Here is a 20,429-nt window from a genome sequence, read left to right as displayed (position 1 = left end):
AACTGAATCCTAGTCTGAAGAGTAGAGGAGACAAGATATTTTAATGCTGCTCAGCCTAGAAGTTGTTTTGTGTGAAAAATGCTTTTTTGGTTAAAAGAACAGTACTATGAAGAGAAATACTAACTCACTGTTGTACTCTCTTTTTATGTAGATACCTTGCAGTCACAGCTTATCAATATGGGTGTTATTCCTACGTTAGTGAAATTGTTGGGCATTCATTGCCAAAATGCAGCTCTGACAGAAATGTGCCTTGTTGCATTTGGCAATTTAGCAGAACTCGGTAAGTCCACTATATTAATCTCAAATTTACATCCAGTTTTCATAATGTTAAGTCTTAGTTAAAGAATGAGAAAAGCTCGTTCAAGTCTTTTTGGTACATTCAACAATAATAGACAAGTAATTTTTGCTTATTTTCTCTAGAATATATAGTTGTCTTTTTTTTCCCCTTCAGTAACTGAAATTTATTTGGGTACTTAATTCAACCTTATGTTTTATGTTACTGTGCTTCAGTGCAAGTAAGCACATTTTAAATCATCTAAACAGTATTTCCATAGAACTGCTACTAAATATGAATTATTTATTAATAATATAAATATTGTATCCTAGTGTAGCTCCACAAAGTTTTATCAAGATTAAATTTGGCTCATGAAAATCTCTGAATGAAATTGAGACAGGCACAGTTCATCAATCTGCATATTCAGTATTATTTTAGGTGCAGAATTTTAATATATTCTGGTCTAAATACCTCCATGTATAAGTCATTAATAGATGTTAATTTTAGTTACAACTTCATTTAAATTGAAGTTTATGGCCCTTCTTTGATCTGATATCTTTGCAAGCAGATCAGCTTTCATTGGAATTCAACCACGTGTAAATCAGTGGGTTGTTAAGGCCTGTGGCCTGTGTTTTATTAACATTTGTGGTTTATATTGTTCTTCTGCTAACATATGTGGGGACATTCTAGTTTTATGAGTTGGGTTTTTTTACACTGGAGTAAATAATACATAGCAGTTACAATATCATCTAAGAACATTCAGCAGTTCAAAATATGAAAAATGTATGTCTGAGTTTGTAGTACTTGGAGGCCTGAGTTCATAGATTTCAAGGACAGAGAAAGTATCATGTTACCTAGTTTAGTTTGATCATACATATAATAAATTTATTTACAGCAGACAATTCTTAAAAAATCAACAGCAGAAAAAAACATCAAGGCAACACTAAAGAAATTAACAAATCAGATGTCTGCATGATGGGTACTGTGTACTGTGCCTACAGAGCAGAAAGTATAAGAGTCATACACTGGAAGTTCTAGTGCTGAAATGCAACCAAAACCATAATGATATTAAATATAATAAATGGTAGACTCACTGAGAATTTCCTTTCCCTCTTTGGAAAGATCCAGCTCTGTCTTCTTGAGTAATGAGAACCATGGGAAAGAAACTTCACAGCAGCTGCTTCCCTTCCAGTTCATACACATTGAAAAGTCATTCTTTAAGACTGGCACAAAATTAATTTACTTTGTAATACTCTATTCTCCCTTAAGCAATAGTCAATCACATTGTAACTATTATTTAATTTTTGCCCTGTAACTTCAGGGATTTTTTTTTTGTGAGCTTGTCATTTTTCATCACTTATGAGACAACAGCATTGCACGAATCCCATGAAAAGGATTGTATGACAATTCTGTGTCAAAGCAGGGCACAAACCAGTGACAGATCTGCTAAAATACTGGAAAGATCAAAAATCCACATAGAATATACTATGCAACCATGCATAGTGAGAGAAAATTATGAGATGTGCACAAAATGTGTCTAGGGCTGCAGGTCATGCTTTTCCCAAGTCCTTGGGGTCAGTTCTACAGTAAAGTAATCCCTAAACATCCGACAGAGTAATAGCAAAGGTGCTGGAAGGTTCTCTAACTACAGATGGCCCTCAGGAGGTGGCAACTGGAGAATGCAGAACACCAGCCCTACCACCTGCATCCCTTGTAATACTGCCAGTGAGGAGGAATATCATACAGGCAATGGAATAAGAGATGCTTTTGTTGAATGTACATTTGAAGACTTGCTGGCTAATCTGGTAGGAACCTCGCCTTTCTGTAAAACTGCTTTGCGCTGTATCTGTGCAGTATGAGATGGCCAAGCAACAGCCACGCACAGATTTCAAAGAAATGTCACCATCATGAGACCATGTAAATATTAAAGCATTTTGTGTAAATCTTCATCTCTCCCATAGAAAATGCAGCATATAACCTGCTCTTCTTTCTATTAAGATAAGGGAAATCAAAGACTTATTTTTGTACTATTACTGTTTTTATAGATAGCTTACATTTTGGCGGGCAAAACCAGACCAAACAGCCTTGAATTTTATATTTATATATTTTTAACAGCCTTATAACTATAACTAGTTCAGGTCAGCACATTTAAAGTGTTAGACATTTATCTTTTCATTTTGTGACAAGCATGAGTCTATTGCTCTTGTCTGAGAAGAGCAGTTAGTCATCTCACTGAATAAACCTGGTAACAAAGAGAAAAAGTAGTTCTGCCTTCTTATGTGGTTTGTTTACTTTATACTGATTTTCTCCTTTTGCTTCACAGAGTCAAGTAAGGAGCAGTTTGCCTACACAAACATTGCTGAAGAGCTTGTGAAACTGTTCAAGAAGCAAATAGAGCATGATAAAAAAGAGATGATTTTTGAAGTTTTGGCCCCTCTGGCAGAAAATGGTGAGAATTTTTTTTTCTTACTCTTTTACTCATTCTCTTATGTGTATTTTTTATTTCAGTATATCAGTGTGTTTTTCAGGCACTAAATGCAGAGTAATGGGTTGTCTCCTTCCAAAGCCACCACAGCTGATCCTTGTGATTGTAGTGTCATGAAAAGTGAATGGGTCTTAATTGTTGAGCATATGACAGAAGCCAGCACATTGTTGATGCTAATTCCATCACTGATTCACTCTGTATACAATTATGTTATATTTTATTGCCCTGTGCCCACAGTGGGAATATCAAAAGCTGCTTTTTAGGGAACTTCAAAACATTTGTCTGCAAACATTGGCTCAAGTGTTCATAGACCATTGGAGCACAAGGACATAATTTCCTGAAATCACAGAGCCAGTGGCAGTTCCATTTCCTATAACATTATTTTTGCTAGGGGCATGTCAATTGCAGAGCTAAAGGCTGGACACTCTTACCTTACTGTTCATTGAGAGATGATATTAATTTAATTTGGGTGTTTGGTGGCGTATCTTACATAGCCTGGGGCAGCCCCTGGGAGTTTGACTCACTGCTCAAGCAAGAGCAGGAATTGATGTGCAGCCATGATCATCCCTCCAGGATGTTCCTCCAGAGGAACAAAGAATCAGATAAAGATTGCTTGTACAATGTATCATCTGCCCTTAACGGAAATAAAGAAATGAGTTAACAGGTGGAGCTGGACTGATGTGGGAAGCAGTTCTGTGTAGGGAAGACATCACAATATTTGATGGCTCTCTAACCTCATCTTCAGCATTAAAGCTTTCTTTAATTGAATAGATTGTTATATAGAACTACAAACTCAGATTTATGTTTCACTCTACTCGGTTGTGCATACACACTCTGTGTGTGTCTGTTTTACAAAGTATAAGTCATGATAAAATTTCACTTCAATTTAAAAAGGTATTTTGACTTTTATTTTAAGTGGCATGGAAAATCAATTCCTTTTTTCAGCTCTAAAAATGCACATCTTTTCCAAAATATATAATTTATTATATAATAATTTAAAATCTGCTCTAAGATTGTTCCATCCTCAGAGTGACACAAAATAGGGTTGAACTTTTTGTGTGTTTGATATATGTCAGTTCAAATGCTTCATTTTTCTTAGAGCATGTTTTTTAGTTGCAGTAAGATTTGAAAAATTCACTGCTGCTGACCCTAACTCAGATGCTGAGATGATGAGAGGTAGTCAGAAAAACATTTCCACTGTGGATTCAAGGCATACTTAAATGAGTCCACTTTGCTTGTGCTATTTAGGTGCTTTTGATTGTAGATAATTAGCAATAGGTCAGAAGGGAAAAACATCTCAATGAAGTATTTGCAGAGTCTGGATTTTGGTGGTTGGGGTGTTTTAAGGTTTTTTTTCCAATTTACATGTTGATTAAGCATGCTGGTGTAGCAAATTCAATTTCAAATCACAGAACAACTGCAACCCTGTATTCTATAGCTAAGGGAATTCTCCATTTTTTAAAGCACCTCAGTGCAAAAGAGCCTATTTAAAAAAAAAATCCCAACTGGAGATTTTGCATTTTCTTACAAAGTTCATGAGAAGGTCAGCCGCTCTTAAAGGAACAATGAATTTCACTAAGGCAAAAAGCCTAGTGACATCAGGAAACTGAGTCAGACACATCCTTCAGCAGAGGTAGAACACACCTGTGGTTTGTAAACTGTATGAAAAAAATATTTCCAAAGCCCTGGCCTAAAAACATTTTAACTTAGGTTAAACACCTTTTTATAAAAATACCATTTCATTTCATTTAGAAAACTCAGAGAAATCCACTTCTTTTGCACACTTCTGCAGAGCTTTGTGGCTATTTTTCAAAATCAGCTTGCAAAAACTACCAGAATCACTTCCATGTATGAAATTACCTAATATAGCATAACAGCCTGCTATTCCCTCTTAATAGAAGGGGAGTTTAGGCATGTAGATTCCAAGGGAAATATCTGTTAAATATTTTGTTATTTTAGAAACAAGAGAAAAAATATTGTTCCCAGATTCTATGTCACCTGAAAAAAATATTTATTACCTTCTCAAGCCTTGTTTTGAATAACAACTAAGAAATGAGTTTGCCCCATCAGTTTCCAGAGCAAACTTCTCTGGCAAGCCAACCTTTTGGATTTGGCCTTTCTGCACTCCTGCAGCCCTTTCAACAAATGGCAGATATACTGTCTGTCTTTGGAAAGCATGAATACAGCACAGTCTTTATGAGTCTGCTGTGCCGTGACTGAGGTGCCACAAGTTTGCTGTAGAGAAATAGCCTCATTTTTAGAAGTGAAGAGCTCCATACACCTTCAGCTTATCACTGTGCTCTAAAAGCAGTCCAGAGCCAGGGAGAGCCTGTTAGGTGAATAATAACAGAAGTTTGTCATAAGAATTTCAAATAAAGAACTTGTGGTTTTATGTACAGAAGTTGTCAGTGAAAACACTGACATCACTGTTTCTTACAGTCTGTCCTGCATATGTGTGTGTGATAGATGCATTTAAAATCCTGACTCCTATTTTCCATGCTGTTTTCCAGATGTCATTAAACTGCAGCTGGTTGAAGCAGGTTTGGTGGAGTGCTTACTTGAGATTGTCCAGAAGACTGTGGACAGCGACAAAGAGGATGATGTTGCAGAGCTTAAAACAGCTTCTGATCTTATGGTTCTGTTATTGCTTGGAGGTAAGCATGGGCTGTCACTATGTTCTGCAAAGAAACAGCAGATATTTGTAACACTGTTTGGCTGTTGATTTTCACTATTTATTAATTTTCTAAATAACATGGATGACCTGCTACCCACCAGGCAAACATTTAACAGGTCAGATTTTGTCCCTCATTGCAGGCCTGGATTAATTGTAGTGGAACCAGCAGAGCTTCTCAGATATAAAGAGAAGTCTCTCTAACAAACCCTTTGGCTTGCTGACTCTCTGTGCTTTTTACCCCAGATGAATCCATGCAAAAGTTATTTGAAGGAGGAAAAGGCAGTGTGTTCCAAAGAGTACTTTCATGGATTCCTTCCAATAGTCATCAGCTACAGCTTGCAGGAGCACTGGCTATTGCAAATTTTGCCAGAAATGGTAAGAACGTGCCATAATAGCTTATGTAAATTTATGTTTTCTCCTCTATCATGCTCTGTCTGTACAGCTGCAAATAAGAACTGTCTTGCAGTAAAGCTGCTCTTCAGTTACACAGCAACATCACTAGTTTTAAACTTTACAATCCTCAAAAGCATTAAACCTACTTTAAAAATATCATTTTGCATTTGTAGAGGGGTATAGGGGATTTTTGCCTTCTTCAGTATTTCTTCTATCACTCTTCTAAGTTTGTCATGAGCACTGCAGTTCTCACAGATGATGGTGGTCAAATTCTCAACAATGAAATCTAAAAAGGAGCAAGGAAATAACCCTTCTATTCATAAGAAGCTATTGTAAAAATCTTAGTAATAATCTTCCCTTCACAAATGACTTGTTACATCTCGCACAGACGGAAACTGCATCCATATGGTGGATAATGGCATAGTTCAAAAGCTGATGGATCTGCTAGACAGACATGTGGAGGATGGAAATGTAACTGTGCAGCACGCTGCGCTGAGTGCTCTCAGAAACCTGGCTATTCCTGGTAAGCCTCTCTTTGCACTGCTAGCTACACAAAGGTGAAATTCTGTTCTTCCACTGTACCCCCCAGGGAATGTGGGTGGGAGTACTGACTGACAGTCGTAGAGGCAGGTCACACTGCTGATTTTCATTCTGGCCCATCACTGCTTTTGTGTCTGTTGCACAGCAGTTCAGACAAGCAGTTCTGAATACATCACAGGCATAGTGACTGTCCCTTGCCACTTTGATCCCACAGTATCCCCCACCAAAGAAAGGGCAGCCTTGTAATTGGTGAGGAGTTGAGGAGGCTTTGAATATGATTTCTCAACCCTTTTTGTCCAGAGCACTGCACATTTCTTTTTCTTTCTGCTTACTTCATTTGCAATCTGTCTCACAGCTGAGGGTCCCCCACCAGAGAACAGTGCCCACTTTGTTAAAACACTGCAAGTTACTTAAGACACTGAAATTTGCCAAATTAGAGCTGGAGGTAGACTGGCAGAATAGCCAGCCTATTGCAATTAGTTACTGTTTGTTGGCAGTAAGCTGAATGCTAATGTTGTCATTTTTAGTAACTTAATTTTTATGAGTTTTGATTACCCAAGCATAAAGGTAGAGCATGCACACAAAACAACAAAGCAAATCCGTAACACTTGTGAATGGTTTCTTGTGCCAAGCCAAAAATAACTCTTTCATCCATATAACCTTATTTTACTATTTTTGGTTTTGAAAAATCATAACTTTTAGAAATGATCATGCATACATAACTAAACCCACTGAGGTTCAGCAGTATTCCATTTGCTTATCTTTCTCAGGTGAGTCATTCTTTTCACTTCCATCAAGCAGCTTCCCTGTAGCCTATGCTGAAGGGTGTCTGCCAGAGACCTACATTACCATCCCTGTATATTGTTAGAAAGAAACGAGCAAGTAATAACTGACCTCAGTATGAGCTCTTTGACAAAACACTATTTCAAATTCCTAATAAGTATTTTTTTCCAAGTACACTACTGGGCAAGGTTTGCACCTTAAATGCATTTCAGAGAGCTCTGTGAAAGTGGAGAACATGGACTAGTGGAAGGGATGAAAGAGAGGTTGGAGAGGGGAAGAAGGCAATAAAAGACTACAGACTCCAGGTATGTCAGGCCAGAGTGGTGTTTGTATGAAGTATTCAAACTGGATAAGAGGTTATTCTGCTAACTGAATGCTTCAGTTCCTTTGCCTGTGAGAAACAGAAGAGTGTGTTTTGGACTCAGAAGTTTCCTCATATTTGGGGGTGCAAGTATTAGCCTGGGCTTCTGCCTGATATATTTTGTGGAAGATGCCTTTCCTAGACCAAAGGGAAGAGTCTACCCCTTTGGTGGTGCTCAAGCTGAATACAGAAAGTTAGATGTGCACACGAGGAAAAAGCACTTAATTTCACAGGAATCGTGACATTTTCCCACAACACAGAATCGCCAGTGCACACTGTTCCTGCAGTCTGTGCTCACAACCTCTTTTTCAAACCACGTCTGAAAATTTGCTTCAAGACCAGCTCTGAAATAAACTGCATCTTCCACAAATGTTTTTGAGATCAATTCCTGTTCTTTATTCATGCAGTTGTAAATAAGGCTAAGATGCTATCAGCTGGCGTTGCAGAAGCTGTATTGAAATTTCTCAGATCGGAGATGCCCCCTGTTCAGTTCAAGCTGCTGGGAACATTAAGAATGTTAATAGATGCACAAGGTAAAAATAAACTGTTCTCTATGTTAAGATATTCTCTTTGGTTCACTCTGTGATACGCTGCCAAGATTCTTAAAAGAGAGAAGCAGAGTTTTTCTAAATTTCATTCCTGAAGTCATGGAATAAATCTAATACATGTGCAAAAGGAAAGGAATATGGGTTGATTTTTTTTTCAGAACTCCTAAACTGACTACCAGGGACCCTCCAAATAGGTGTCAAATGCTTATTTACTTTTGAACTTCTTTACACTGTCACATTACAAGTGTGTATGGAGATGTGAGTGTTTTGAGCTACCACTCCTGTTTTGCTGTTCACTTACTGTATTCCCTGGCTGTACCTCGGTTCTTGGAACAGGATAATACTCTATTAATTGATAGACTGCAATTCCAAAAAGAAAATGTACCTTTTAGTTACCAACTTGTTCCAGGATGAGGATTTATAAAATCAGAAGTCTGCTAAAAACCAGAAATAGTTCATGAGGTAAATTAACTGTGTATTTATTTTTGACTCAGTCCTACAGATATTTTCAAAAGATCCATTCTAGTTCTATCAAAGCTATTGGATGTGAAATAGACATTTTTTGAAGAAACTTACGTGAATTACAGTCTTATCAAACCTGATCTAACTGACCACAGTGATCCCTTCTGGCAGCAGTCCCTCCTGGTTTTTAATTATTGAGCTGGCTCACAGCTCAGCAGGTGTGATATCACCTGTATTTTCCCTGCTCTTCATCAGTGCACAAGCTTCATTAACTGGGCTGATAAGTTGTTTCAAAAACTGGATTATGAATGTTTTTCTGGATTTTTTAAATTTCTTTTCATTTTGACTGGCTTTACTTGCTTCAATGCAATCTAGAATCTTCCCATTGACAGTGCAGGCTAGTGAAGTTCTTCTAACTCCTCCAAGTTAGTAACTTTCAGCTTGTTTTCCTAGCACTTGCTTTAAAAAGTGACAACCTTTTTGTTGTATTGTTGGCTCCGACATCATGTAGCAGAAGCAGCTGAACAGCTGGGCAAAAACATAAAACTGGTGGAACGATTGGTGGAGTGGTGTGAAGCCAAGGATCACGCAGGTGTGATGGGAGAGTCCAACAGACTACTTTCTGCACTTATACGACACAGCAAATCAAAAGTAAGTTAGTGGAGAAAAAGGTCAGCTTGTCAGAACCAAGAGTTACCTGTGCACTTGCTGTTGGTAACCAACCCTCCACCGTGCAATCCTTCTAGCGAGCCAGCTTGGGTATTCATGCGTTACAGGTCCTCTGCCCAAGGCTTGACTTACTTTTATTTTAAATGTATCCTGCAGAAGTTCAGCATGCTGTATTCTCTGTGTTTCAATGATGCTATATATGAAGAATCAGTGAACTCAGTTGTTAGGATCTTGCTATATATTTATATAAAACTGAGATCCAGAAATAGTCTCTCTCCCTACTCTTCATACAGCATATTTCAGAGTTTTAAGATTCTGATGGATCATTAGAAATGATAATTTATTCCAAATTCTAACAAAAACTTTCTTGTATATGGCAAAAGGTATAACATTAGGAAAAATTCATCTGCCCCTCCCATCACCTTCACATGAATCAAATATCTTTACCTAAGCAGTCCAAATCCCTCATTCTTGTTCAACTGAATATTGGACAAAGCAGCCTTATAAAGGACAAACACATCTCCTCTGGAGACAGGCTATTTCAGGCTCAGACTTCCTGTAGCATGTTCATTGATATGAACACAGGCTGCATTACTGAACTTAAATAGCAAGTATGATTTGGAGAGCTCAGACTATACCACTGACCTCCTCATTCCATAGCATTTATGAAATGAAAAATGTAGTAGGGGCCTGTTGTACTGAGTGTCTCCAAGAAGAAATCAACAGGCCTCACAGGGATTTAAATCGTTGCTGATTGCTAATATCACTGTCTCTGTCTAATACCCTTTCTCCATTTTATGTTCAGCCTCTAAAACTGATAAGGGTTCATTTTTCTGGTTCTCACTTCTTCTGCCCCCCTCCCCAAAGTCCCCAACATGCATGCATGGATGGCAAACACCACCACAGATGTGAGACTTAATAAATATTCTCTATAGGACAACAGAATTCAATTGTAAATATGGAGACACGACTGATGACATCAAATAGATATTAAAGCAGGAATTAACAGCATTATCACAGGTGATTTAATTTTTGTGGGGTGCATGTACTCACAGAGGAAATTTGACATGAAGAGGATAACAGTGCTGAGAGGGTGAGGTTTTTTAAGCTTTTGCTGCCCTCTGTGTTTGAATATGAGTACAGCTGTATGGCTCTTAACATCAGGTTTGAATTTGGCTTTTAATTTTAAATGCTTTGGGGTAATATTTACAAAGGCAACAGTCAGTTTTAGTCATTCTACAGAACTGGAGTAGGTACCTGTGATTTCAGCCACACTAGCAGCAAACCTGACGGCTGTCATCTATTTGGTACTGCCTTTTAAAGGGTGATGTTCACCTACAATATAAAAAATTTTGATGTCAAAGATGCTGATTGGCTCTTAAGACTTATATACCCAAAATTCCACACCAATTCAAATAGAACTTAGCAGTTCCAGATTGTCTCAGTCTGAAAACTACTTTGGAGTGTTGGTTTTTTGTTTTTTTTTTTAATGAGGTGGGGATTAAAAGTATTTGAGATGGTTTGTTTGGGTTTAGATGTTTCTTTTTTTTTTTAATTTATGTTATAGTCTCACAGTAGTGAGACTGTACATCTCACTATTTTGGCTTGTGGTTGGTGTAAGAAAGGGGGATGTGTTTTAAATGGAAATTTAAGATATAGATGAAAAATTTAAATAATATTCTTGTTTCAAGAAATAAATACTACTTCAAACCTTTGTGCACTCACAGGACAAATAAATAATAATAAAAAAATCAATCCACATTTCCTTGAAAAGTTTCTTTTCAGCGTGTCAAGTTACCTGATTTTTCAGGCAAACATTTTGCAAGTATTTTTGGAATATAAGATGGTGAAAACATGAGGTGCACAACCACTTTTGAAATTATAACTAGAACCTGTAGAGTATTAGTCTACTATAATCTTTATCTCTTGTCATGTAAGTTGGATCAAATTTTGGACTCGAAAACAGAATCCTAGCTGTGTATTTTTTATCTACTTTAGACACATTCAGCTTAGTTAAATGACATTTTAAGTTCCTAGATATTAGGCAGCAGTACTGCGCAACATTTCATTTTAACAGCTGGCTTTAGAACAGAAACCAACACATTGGTGTCCCATACATATCTCTTCCTTACCTCCTTTGTATTTGAAGAAAAATTCCATAATAAGATACCACTGCTCCTTTTCCTATGTCTAAACAGCTTTTCAAGTACACCATTTCTGTTACATAATAAGGTCTCATATTTGTGATCTCACCTCTCTGAACATTTTGAAGAAACTCTGAAAATTCATGGAGAGAGATGAAGCATTTAATAACTTTATTATAACTATGTTTGTGTGTTTCCTTACCCCAAGTATATATTTTGTTGGATACTTTGAGACCCTAATTATTTGATGATTGATGGCACAGCATGAGAACTTGAGTTACACTGTATAGCCGGGAAAAGAGTTCATTATGTGTGTCTTAACTTAGTTATGGGGTTGCCTACCTTGGTTTAACACCCGGTACCTTGCAATTGCAGAGCAGTAACAGATAATATGTAGGCCTGCATGTCTGTACATTGATATATAAAGTGATTCTATGTGCACAAAGCCAGCAAGTACCCTTACCCAAAGATAAAACAGCATCCCTGATAGATCCCTTATTTAATACAGTTTGTATGCAGTGCAGAATTTTGTTATCTTTGCATTATTTATTTTAGGATGTAATTAGGACCATTGTACAGAGCGGTGGCATCAAGCATTTAGTAACCATGGCGACCAGCGAACATGTAATAATGCAAAACGAAGCTCTCGTTGCACTGGCATTGATAGCAGCTCTAGAGTTAGGTGAGTATCCCAGGAGTTCACTCCACTTGTCTCCTTTCCAGTCTGTGCCCAAGAGAATCCATAGAGGGAGAATGCAATGTAGAATAGCCTCCTCCTTCCACCTGCCTTTCAGTATGTCTGTGGTCGTTCATGCAGACACGGGCAAGCCATCATGTTATAGAGGAAACTGGAGAGTGCTGGTTACACGGGATCTGCTCCATCATTCTGGTAGGTGGTGGAGTGATCCAGAAAGGCCCTCCAGTTTAACTTTCAGATTTGGGGTAAAACTCAAAGCAAACATACTTTAGACTAGAGACTATATGACCTGACCACATTCTTACACTGGAATGTTAATCCACTTTTGAGAAAGCTTTTCAAAGTGAAGAGTGCACTTACCTAATAAGTGAGAACTAGAGAATATATGGAGGTGGTTAATGCCCCCAACATGTCTTCATTAAATTACCCAAGATTAAGTGCAAGAATTGCCATATGAAGGCAGACATGATTACATGTCTTCACCTGCATTTGTAGTACCTCAGCTTTTGAAACAGGAAAATAAATGCTCAACAGAGGTTTTGTTTATCCTGTTTACTTACTTTTTAACTAAGGAACTAAACAAACAACCTTACATATTTTTGTTCTTGATTTCATCTCTTGCCATTGTGTACTACAGGAATGCTCTGTTCAACTTTCGAATCACTGCCAATACATCAAGGAATTGTTTTAAATAAAAGGAAAGATGTTCCTATTCACATGAATCATCTCTTTGTCTTGTCTTCAGGCATTTAAAGGTTGAGCCCAAATTCAATACATGTATCTTAGAAAACTACAGAGGCATTAACTCAAATGGAGATCTTGAAAAGTTTTCCGCAGGCTTTATAATGGACCCTGAGCTCCCTCTACCACGGAATCAAGAACTATGCAATCTATATTTACTCAAACAGAATTTCCAAAAGCAAATACTGGCAATGGAAGTGTTGAAAGCTGAAATATTTCAGGTGTTGGCCTAAACGGCTAGAAAGTCTCATGGCTTTTCCATCAGCTTACAGAACATTAAGACTGGATTTCGTCATTAAACTCTGTGACTGTCCTTTCAAGCAGTTAGACAACTTCACATTTTTATAGCAAGAGCTGTGATTCTTGTCATCATACCATCAAATATGTGCTCGAGTTTTATACCAATGAGTTATGTACCACAGCCTCACTTTCATTCTGGTGAGAGATCATGTTTCAATAAAGGGATAACACATATAAACATCAAAGAAAGTGGCACTTCCAGACTTACAAATTTTCACTTGTATTTCAGTCACTGCTGAAAAGGATCTTGAAAATGCTCAGCTTGTTCAGATTCTACACAGACTGCTCTCAGATGACAGGAGTGCTCCAGAAATAAAATATAACTCCATGGTGCTGATCTGTGCTCTTATAGGATCTGGTGAGTATTCAGGAGAGGCTACTTCCCAAGATTTATGTATGCAATATAGTTCTCTCCTACAGCTGAACACAGAACATGTACAAACACACTGTGACTGGTTCTCTGTTCACAATGGATATAAACACAAAGGTTCAGTTTACTATGACTCTGTAGTGTCTATCTATAGTGTCAAGGATGAAGCTGTAAAGCCAGTTTTGGATATTAAACAGAAACACAACCATGATTTCTGTAGTATGCAGCTAGCTCAAACTTTGACAGGAAAGAAATGAAAGCATTTAAAACTAAATATCAAGGTTTTTTTTTTTTTTTACTATTTAAAACTAAATATCAAGTTGTCTTTGCAAATATGCCGATCACAAGAATTTCATTTTCATTTCTAACTGCAAGTTCCCTGTAATTGATGTGTGATGGTACTTTAGGAAGGATCCTTACATTTATGTCACTAGGAAGACTCCTTCCCTCAACAGCCCACCAGGCACAACGTGCACTAAGACACATCAGTGCTGGACACTGTAAACTCTCATCTCTCTGAGCTCATCCTCTGCTAAAGGTCACGCTGTTAACAGGCTCTTCAAACAGGCTGTGGTTTGATATTGCAACTTGCCACCTGAGTGTGGGCAGACAGACAAAAACCACAAAACAAAAAAGAGCAAGGTGTCATGGAGAAATTTAATTCAAGGTTTCGAGAAGTTGCTACGTTTCATTCAGTTCTTTAAGAAAGATTGAATCTGTGAAGAAAGAACAAATTTCATTCCATAAAGGTCTAGGCATTTACAGTCAACTAAGATGACAAGGAACTGGAATAATTACAGAAAGGTGGAAAGTCAGAGCCTGTCTGCACAACTTGCCAAGTGTGAAACATATGAAGGTTCTCTAGAGATTAGTTTACAGCAATTCAATTAATAGATTAAAAGTTACCACAGTTAAATGTGTGCTGTCTCTGTAAACAAGGATGCTTTTTTACTTAAACAGAGTTCACCATGCCTACTGCAAGTGTAATTTGGAGACCTGTACATCCATGCAAGTGAATATTATATTCCTGCCATCTTATAGGAACAAATACTCGGTTTTAGAGAGTATACACATCTCAGTGTGCAAAGATTGTGCTCAAAATTTGCTAACAAGCCTCAGCTAGCAGTAGGCACTCACTTTAGTGCTAAGAAATGTAAACTTAGTTGTTACCCACAACCTTCTTGAGGCGTTTCATGCTTGGGACTATCCATGAATTTTAGAGCAGAATTGCCAAAAGTTCACAGTCAGCCTCACTGTCTTGATTTTTATTTCCACTGCTTACAACTAAAATAATCATCTTCAGAAAATCTGCCTGACAGTTTCATTTTCCCTTCCTGAATCTTGTCAGCTGCAAGACTCACCAAGTTAAAGTCAAATAGCTGTCTCTCTTGTCCACCAGAGTACAGAGCAGTCTTATCTTAGGGGAGGTGTTTTAGGGTTATCCGAGTGGCAGAGTTCAGTCTGCTACTGCACTGTAAGCTTTGCCTAGGCATAAGGCTCCTTGCCCTGCTCCCAGAGAACAGACAGCAGCTTGTCACTGCCTTATGCAGCTGTGAAGTTAAGGCCCAGTATTTGACCCAGTGTTCTGCCTTGCTTCCTGATGAACAGACCTGTGTAAAATCAGTAAAAACACAATAACTGAGTAACCCTGGTATTCTAAGCTGCGGGGGGGATTACTATTTAAACCAAGGAGAGGAGAATCAAGGACCTGATTGCTCTTTACATGGGAAAATACCAACGTACACCTCTTACAGCTCTGTTGCCTCTAAACTGTTTTCATTACCATCTCCGCATCATGAGCCACGTTTCCTACTGTGAACAGACCTGTGTAGTTATTTTTAAAGTATACCCCAGTATAGTTGAATAAAAACTAGAAGCAGCTTCACTGGTTTAATTATTGGTTTCATTTAATTCTCCAGTGGCTGCTTTTGTTACTATGCTTTGTTATGGGGTATCTGGCATCACATTTAACCTGATGTTGCCAACATCTGTGTGTTCACAGAATGGGTCAAGTTGGAAGGGACCACAGTGGTCCAGCTTCCCTGCTCAAGCAGAGCCATCCTAGAGCACATGGCACAGGATTGCATCCAGACAGTTTCAGTGAGGCAGACTCCAGAACCTCTCTGGGCAGTCTGTTCTGGTGTTCAAGCATCTGCACAGTAAAAAAGTTCTTCCTCATGTTCAGGTGGAACTTCCTCTGCACCAGTTTCTGTCTGTTGCCTCTTGTCCTATTGCTGGGCATCACTGAGCAAAGCCTGGTTCTGTCCTCTTCACACCCTCCCTTCAGATACTCACAGACACTGATGAGTTTCCTTCTTTGTCATCTCTTCTTAAGGCTGAACAGACCTAGCTCCCTCAGCCTTTCCCCCTAAGAGATGCTCCAGTCCCTAAATCATCTTTGTCACTCTCCACTGCATCCACTCCAGGAGCTCCATGTCTCTCTTGTACTGAGGAGCCCAGAACTGGACAAAAGCACTGCAGATGTTGCTTTATCAGGACTGAGCAGAGAGTCTCTTGACCTGCTGTCCATGTTCTTCCTAATGCACCCCAGGATACCAGTGGCCTTCATGGCTACAAGGCTACACTGTTGGCTCATGGACGGCTATTCGTCTACTAGGACACCCAGGTCCTCCACAGAGATGCTTTCCCCAGGTCAGCCCCCAGCCTGTGCTGGTGCCTGGGGTTATTCTTCCCCAGGTGAAGAACTCTGCATTTGCCTTTGTTGAACTTCAGATGGTATTAAGCAGTTAACAGATACCTATTTTTATGTGATTCTTTCCATCTGGAAGTTCTTCTTGCAACTGAGTGAATGGATAGGGAAAGAAAAATGAGAACAATGGAAAATGGATCATCCAAAGCAGAGCATTCTTAGCTAGCACAGTCTTCTGTAGGCAAGAGTCTCCATGAAACTGGATGTCACCAGCCATGGTAAAGCACAGTGAAATACCTTGCTTAAACATGTTGATATCTCAGCAGAAAGCAGGAAGTGCATACATAGCATGAACACCCCAACAGCTTCACTGACATCAGTCCATACATACACCTTCCCGGGTGCACAGCAGCATGAGAGGTGCCAGTTCTTACATGGTAGGGGTTAAACTGCATGAGAACTAAAAACATGTGAACAAGAACGTAGGTAGGGATGGGAACAAATGCCAAAACTTGCTTTTAAATTTAAAAAAGTAAACAGCATAAAGCATAGCTATCTGAAACAGGTAGGTTTTCTCCTGGGAAATTCAGAGATTAGGCCCCCAGCAACATGTGGAAAGCAAAATAATATGTATTTGTTGCTGAGTGGGATTTCACTAGAGAGGCATGTAACAAAACCAACCATTTTAGATCAAAACTGTGAGATGTTCAGTGTACAGGGCTTTGAGAAAACTTGTCAAATTTCTTACAATTTCTGCTCAATTTTATGAGTTGCTGCCAACCTCTCTTAAATAAGACAAAAAGTAAGTGACATGCAATCCAGGATCAGAATCATCAGTCAGTGTCTCCTACTTTTGAGTAGAACATAAACACTGCATCCATATGCACAGCACTGGGCAGTGCTCTGCATTATGTTGTTTGCATTAACTTCAGAGCTGAGCTGTAAAGGAACAGCAAACAGTGACCAGGTGGTGACACATCCATTAAGGACCCATCTCACACCCCCACACAACCAGTAAGAGTTGAAACACACAAATGATGCAGTGAGTCTGTCACAGCCAGTTCACTTGGTCAGGCTAGTTTAAATAAACCAAAAAAATGTTTTCATTAAAAATACTTCCTAAGCATCTGTTTTGGAAGGCAATCCAGGTGGATATTCTTAACTGCTATGCAGCAGCTTCATCATTCATCATGACCTGAAATCCATGGAGTCTGTGTGTGCTGGAGGCCCTGAGAAGTTGTCTCTCCATCATCAAAAGCAATTCAAAAAAGTAAACAATAACTAGATTATGCGTACTCACAGCTGCGTGCTTGTGTGTACAGGGTTTAGTAGAAAAGTTTCTCACAGTTTTCTTCTGCCTATCTCATACAAAGCACTGTTTCTTTTAATATTTCCTTTTCCAGAACCTCTTCAAAAGGAAGTGCAGAGCATGGCGTTTCTAGAAGTCATATCAAAACTCCGCAGCCATGAGAACAAAACTGTTGCCCAGCAGGCCTCGCTAACAGAGCAGAGACTTGCTGTAGAAAGCTGAGGTCTTGTTTCCAGTGCATCCCATCACAGATTTCACCTTTGTCCTCCGTCCTGCTGCCGCTCCTGCTATGTTTTCCACTGTATCACTTGTGCATGCGTGTAACATTCCCACACAAATTGATGAACTGCTGTAGGTACCTGTCCAGAAAGGTTTCTACAAATTCATAGGTGGTGTTAACATGAACCTGTCTCCACCCGTACTTGTTCTACTTGTATTCTTCTTGCTTGGGCCACATAGTAGAATGTGCATGTTGTAGTCCTATGATGATGTAGAAGTGGTACTACACAACTGACTCTTTCCTCATGCCCCCTAACTGCATAAAAATGTACTACTAAATTAGGGACAATATGAGATGCAGCAGGTCCAGACTAGTGTGCTGACATAGGATTAAGAAGTAAATCTAGCTCAATTTTTGGTGCTTTGGAGATTCAAGTTTGAATGCTATGTACTGCTGCTCATTCACTGGTCTTGCCTATTAATGTCAAACTCGTGGTACCTAGAGGTAACAAATAAAAATTTCAGTGCTCTCACTTTACCCTGTGGTTTGTCCTTTTTTCTAATACCACACAGAAGCTGTGACTGCATCACCATGCACTGGTGAGTTCTTTTTGTTCCTGGCTCTGGCCCGACACGATCACTGCCTTTCAGCTGAGCAGATACAAAGGAAGCTATTCCAACCACTTTCACAATGTGTGCTCACACAGAGGCACTGTGTGGCATAACAATCATGCATTTTAGGCAGCAATGCATGATACAATCTTTATCCTATAAAGCCATGTGCATATAAGTGCTCTTGGGCTTGCTTGGGATTGCTTCTTTGTTTACTGGGGGGTTTTTATAGATGGATTTTTAAAGGAATATCTTGCAGCAGCTGTTCAACAGAAACCCATTGAGTGAGAAATGGAAGATGCAAGAGACTTCCTTTTGCTCCTTTCCTAGGTAAGGGAGATGGAAAACTGCCAATCTGAGCATCTTATCTCACAGCTGCTTTTTTGTAGGTCTGTAACATGCCAGCGAGCAAACCAGCAGACAGCACTTTGGCAAAACAAGGAGCCAGTTGGGATAGCGGTTTCCAACAAGCCAGCAGATGTTATTTTGGACTGTGTGATACCATTGCCTAGCTTGATCAAGCCCATCATGCATGAAGGTCACAAGATCTATAACATTTTAAAGTGAATTCAGCATTCCCAGTGCTGAAGTGCCAGCCTTCACTGAAGTTTCCTTTTCTTACCAGCAGAGGCAGCAAACCCAAAGTGCAAGCACCTATGAGATCCCACACCAGGTAATTGCAAACCACTGCTTTTGACCTTCACAAATTCACTCCCCAGCTCCATGAAACCACTGCTTATCCCTCAGATACTGTGATGGGAAGATGCCAGTCACGAGGGTAAAGGGATTGTTTACACAAGCTGGGTATGAAAAGAAACTTACTTTCAAGAGCCATCTTACAGTCTCAGATTGTACCAAAACACAGCAGATGCTACAGGAATTTTCACACTGCAGAGATCCCACATCCATTTAATCCAGTGCCAGAAACATGCAGAAAAAACCTCCAATACCAAACTGCACAACAGCAAAAAAAAAAACAAAACAACAAAACACACATTCAAAAAGGCATTTGCTAGTATTAGTGCAATAAAGCCACTGACAGACTGCAGAACTGTCAACACGGACCAGGAGCTCCTGACATCAGACTCCATATAACAGAGAACCTCTGCACTGCTGCTGAACATAACCAGCATGTTTACAATCACAGCTCACAGGCCCTCACAAGCCCAAGTTCTCTCAGGTACAGAAACTCTATTGACTTAAACCGAACCCAAAGTAACATCTGAAAGGCCAGTTATCAACAACCTGCCTGGTTCTCAAAAGATGCTATTCCTTTTGACATTGCTATAAACTGCAAGTGCTCCCACAAACTGGTTGTGAAGTTGCAGAATTCCCATTTGGTTGTCTAACTGGAGCTGTGGTTAAGCATTAGCTCTATTCTCATCACCAAATATTTATCAGGAATACCACTGTCACAGCAAGCATAAACACAGGCCAATGGTGATACCCTACTTTCAGATGGTTTCCCTGGATGGAATATCAAATGATTTACATTCTTAGATAAAATCTGTGCTGAGCCTAGGAAGCAAAGCCCACATAAGGGCAAAGATGGGTGCTTGTCACAGTAGAAGGAGGTAATTTAAGAGACTATCTAGCCACACAAATGTTGTGCTGTCCTGAGGTGTGCTGCAGTCTGCAGGTTACTTCTATGTAGTTAGTAAATCATTTACCCTCTGAGCACCTTTAAAAAACAAATGGGATCTAAGGACCTTACTGTCAAATGTATTTCACTACTAACCGGACTGAAGTCAAGTGAAGTGAAAACGCTGACAGTAATTCCAATTAGATGTTTACTAGCTAGATGGCATCTAAGCAGACCTTGACGTCTGCTGCTCAGACTGTTTCTATGACAGCAAGGCCAGACATGGGGCCTTGTCTTTGTCTTAGTGCCACCACAGCCAAGCCAGAACAAGCACTATGGCCACATCACTGGGCAGGCAGTACCTCCCTTGAGTGTGACACTCGTTGGCATCTGTACAAACTTTGCAAGGCCCAGCATCTCACTGTTGGGAAGGTGAACACATCCACATGTTTTAACATTTCAGTGTCCTTATTACAAGGAGAAGCTTCACTCTGGGTAAAGCAGAAACCCCAACAATACCGGCCTTGCATCCAGAGCTCCCACTGGAAAAGCTCATTTGTTTTAAAATGGTAACCAGCCTCAACTTCAAGAATCAGTGTACAAATCTGTTAAAAGT

The 20,429-nt window shown here is 39.3% G+C and overlaps 1 protein-coding gene across 6 annotated transcripts in view; it reads left to right on the top strand.

Moving 5' to 3' along the window:
* RAP1GDS1 (Rap1 GTPase-GDP dissociation stimulator 1) overlaps positions 1-18,157 on the top strand; it is a 90,823-nt gene extending 72,666 nt beyond the window's left edge. For all 6 annotated transcript variants that reach the window (XM_068187518.1, XM_068187517.1, XM_068187519.1 and 3 more), the window contains 10 exons: positions 152-280; positions 2,598-2,723; positions 5,270-5,413; positions 5,677-5,808; positions 6,215-6,349; positions 7,918-8,043; positions 9,032-9,171; positions 11,889-12,015; positions 13,301-13,429; positions 17,495-18,157. In XM_068187518.1, the coding sequence (XP_068043619.1) occupies positions 152-280; positions 2,598-2,723; positions 5,270-5,413; positions 5,677-5,808; positions 6,215-6,349; positions 7,918-8,043; positions 9,032-9,171; positions 11,889-12,015; positions 13,301-13,429; positions 17,495-17,622 (1,316 nt within the window). In that variant the 3' untranslated portion in view covers positions 17,623-18,157. The remainder of the gene's footprint in view (positions 1-151; positions 281-2,597; positions 2,724-5,269; positions 5,414-5,676; positions 5,809-6,214; positions 6,350-7,917; positions 8,044-9,031; positions 9,172-11,888; positions 12,016-13,300; positions 13,430-17,494) is intronic.
* The last annotated feature ends 2,272 nt before the right edge of the window (positions 18,158-20,429 follow it).

The sequence above is a fragment of the Anomalospiza imberbis genome, chromosome 4, assembly GCF_031753505.1.
Source record: "Anomalospiza imberbis isolate Cuckoo-Finch-1a 21T00152 chromosome 4, ASM3175350v1, whole genome shotgun sequence".
NCBI lineage: Eukaryota > Metazoa > Chordata > Aves > Passeriformes > Viduidae > Anomalospiza > Anomalospiza imberbis.
Note: the sequence above shows the minus strand (reverse complement) of the source record. Positions and strands in the feature narration are given on the sequence as shown.